This window comes from Corticium candelabrum, chromosome 19, assembly GCF_963422355.1.
Source record: "Corticium candelabrum chromosome 19, ooCorCand1.1, whole genome shotgun sequence".
Lineage (NCBI taxonomy): Eukaryota > Metazoa > Porifera > Homoscleromorpha > Homosclerophorida > Plakinidae > Corticium > Corticium candelabrum.
The window spans coordinates 4,799,880-4,802,890 of NC_085103.1; the positions used below are offsets into that span (position 1 = coordinate 4,799,880).

The following is a 3,011-nucleotide window of genomic DNA, read 5'->3' on the forward strand; positions in this document are numbered from 1 at the left end:
TGTGTGTGTGTGTGTGTGTGTGTGTGTGTGTGTGTGTGTGTGTGTGTGTGTGTGTGTGTGTGTGTGTGTGTGTGTGTGTGTGTGTGTGTGTGTGTGTGTGTGTGTGTGTGTGTGTGTGTGTGTGTGTGTGTGTGTGTGTGTGTGTGTGTGTGTGTGTGTGTGTGTGTGTGTGTGTGTGTGTGTGTGTGTGTGTGTGTGTGTGTGTGTGTGTGTGTGTGTGTGTGTGTGTGTGTGTGTGTGTGTGTGTGTGTGTGTGTGTGTGTGTGTGTGTGTGTGTGTGTGTGTGTGTGTGTGTGTGTGTGTGTGTGTGTGTGTGTGTGTGTGTGTGTGTGTGTGTGTGTGTGTGTGTGTGTGTGTGTGTGTGTGTGTGTGTGTGTGTGTGTGTGTGTGTGTGTGTGTGTGTGTGTGTGTGTGTGTGTGTGTGTGTGTGTGTGTGTGTGTGTGTGTGTGTGTGTGTGTGTGTGTGTGTGTGTGTGTGTGTGTGTGTGTGTGTGTGTGTGTGTGTGTGTGTGTGTGTGTGTGTGTGTGTGTGTGTGTGTGTGTGTGTGTGTGTGTGAACATATTGTGCTGCTTTACAGTTCGTCCATCTGGAAATGTGATCAGAACACCAACCGCTCGAAGCACAGCAACGACTGCACCATCAACGAGTACCACTGATACCAAGAAAGTCGAACCCAACTGCTCCACAATACATTTAGTTGACAACACCATCGACATCGGCAGTCAATGTAAGTGACTGAGCCACACATGATTCATTGAGCACCGTGAATGGTCCATGTAGCACACCCAACCATCCCCATGTCAAGCCCTGTTTAGATTAGTGAAGTTTGGATTACCAAAAATGCCGAACACGTAGCCTTGGAGGTCCAGACCTTGCCTCGGACATCAGACCACTTGCTCAATTTACATGTCATGTTTGTGGTGAAGCACACTGCTGCAATGACTACACTTACTTCTAAATAATGTGACACAGATAGTCAAGATTTAAGATGGTCAGATACCTGAAAACTAGATAACGGTAACCCGGATTAGACTGCGCAATAGGATCTGGGTATGGAAGGCAGGGCGCCAAGGGTAATTTGAATTAGCAAGGTTTGATTGTACTGTAAATCAAAAATTTCAAAGTCGATTGTAGTTTGGCTGTCTTCGCCACTCCCTCAAAAAGGCAAAATTAGACGATGACAGTGATGTACAGTACCTTCTGATTTCTATTTTAGATGTACAAACAGGGAGCCCCACCCTCTTGGCATGGGACCTGGTGTGTGTGTGTGTGTGTGTGTGTGTGTGTGTGTGTGTGTGTGTGTGTGTGTGTGTGTGTGTGTGTGTGTGTGTGTGTGTGTGTGTGTGTGTGTGTGTGTGTGTGTGTGTGTGTGTGTGGCAGCAATAACATCTGCAACATACGAGTATACAGTAGCAGTGCTCATTCACAGACTAAATAAGAATGTGACAAAATATTCAAAAAGGCAAAAAGCGAAATTTTTAAATGGCAAAATGTTTTTCTTGATTTACTGTACAACCAAACACAACCGTGAGCATAAGCTTGGACAACCAGAAACCAGTCAATCGCATTCCAACTCCGCCTGACTAAATTTCCACAGAAAACACTCTAGTTAGTGTGCATTATTAGTTCTAGACTCTACTCTGGTGTCTCTTTCTAGTGGGAAACAAGGACAGCAGCGGTGGTCTATCGTTTGGTGTGGCACTCGCCATCGGAGTCGCAATCGGCATTGTCGTCACAATAGCGGTGGTCATCATTCTTTGGAAGCTAGTAAACACTGGCAAAATGGGCAGCTGGAGTCCTCGGAGACAGAAACCACAGAAACACGCGGAGACCGAAAACGGACATACGGAGAACAGAAACGCAGCAGAACACCAATCCAGCGGCGCAAAACTTAAGGTCAGTATGCCGCCGAGTTGTGAGACGATACTCGAGACGGGCGGAGATTACGCCAACACGCATGCTCAGACGTCGCCCAACGATGTACGTGTCGGTAACGGAAGTGTGCAGGATGCGGCACTGACGCTGTCGCCGCCATTACGACAGGGCACGAACGTGTGCGAACGAACCGTCTCGCTGCAGTCGACGTCGAGCGACAAGCCGCTGTTGCCCAGTCCAAACTGAGTAATGGAATCACAACTGGACTGTTGTGTTCATCATCTATCTAGCTATCTTCAAGTGTTGCCCTCATTGTATGCACTTGCTGTCGGCAATCTTTGTGTCCGATTGTGTATATATATTGATTTTTAGTGTTTTGCGATATATATCTAATTAGGGTTGAACTGTGATTGAGCAGTTAGTATTGTATAAACCCGGTTGGGTATCTAGACGCGTTGCCACATAGTTACGACTCTAGAAATATTGTTACGTAGCGACTACACGGCAACATCATATTTGTTGAATAATTTATTATTACACCGACTTACGCATGCGCCCTGTAACGTTGCAACTAATAATGGAATGTAAATACGTCAATGCCAAATTTGCGCATGCGCATTTTTACATAGCGACTACATAGCGACATCATGTTTGTTGATTAATTAATTAAACGTCGCTGAGACTAGTTTGCGCATGCCCAGCGATTTAAGAGATTACCTGGTGTCATGCTTGTTCTCTCGGATAAAACTTTTGTAGCGAATCAAGCCAGTTTAGTGAGATTTGAAGTTATCTGTTTTATATATTGTACAAGCTCCAACACCCGGCTTCGCCCGGGGGACAACACATGCCAGGTGCTTCTCCTTTGCACTTCATAGTGCCGCAGTTGACACACACGCTTGTCATAGAGCCAATACAACACGGAAGTGGAGAAGAGACAGGTCGCCTTTATAGGTAGAGATTATAGCATTAATGACAGACAGACAGACAGACAGACAGACAGACAGACAGTTGTGATGTCTTCCTCTATCCATATTGTCTACTCCTCTTTACCAACATTGTCATCATGGATTGTACACATCTTTACCTCGCGTCAGGCTAGGCGTCTTCTATGGTGGCCATGCACTTTGTGATGTCC

General features: G+C 46.0%; 1 protein-coding gene across 2 annotated transcripts in view; it reads left to right on the forward strand.

The window, feature by feature from the left end:
- LOC134194506 (semaphorin-6A-like) overlaps positions 1-2,423 on the forward strand; it is a 14,222-nt gene extending 11,799 nt beyond the window's left edge. For both annotated transcript variants that reach the window (XM_062663443.1, XM_062663445.1), the window contains exons 17-18: positions 579-728; positions 1,659-2,423. In XM_062663443.1, the coding sequence (XP_062519427.1) occupies positions 579-728; positions 1,659-2,122 (614 nt within the window). In that variant the 3' untranslated portion in view covers positions 2,123-2,423. The remainder of the gene's footprint in view (positions 1-578; positions 729-1,658) is intronic.
- Positions 2,424-3,011: the final 588 nt, after the last annotated feature.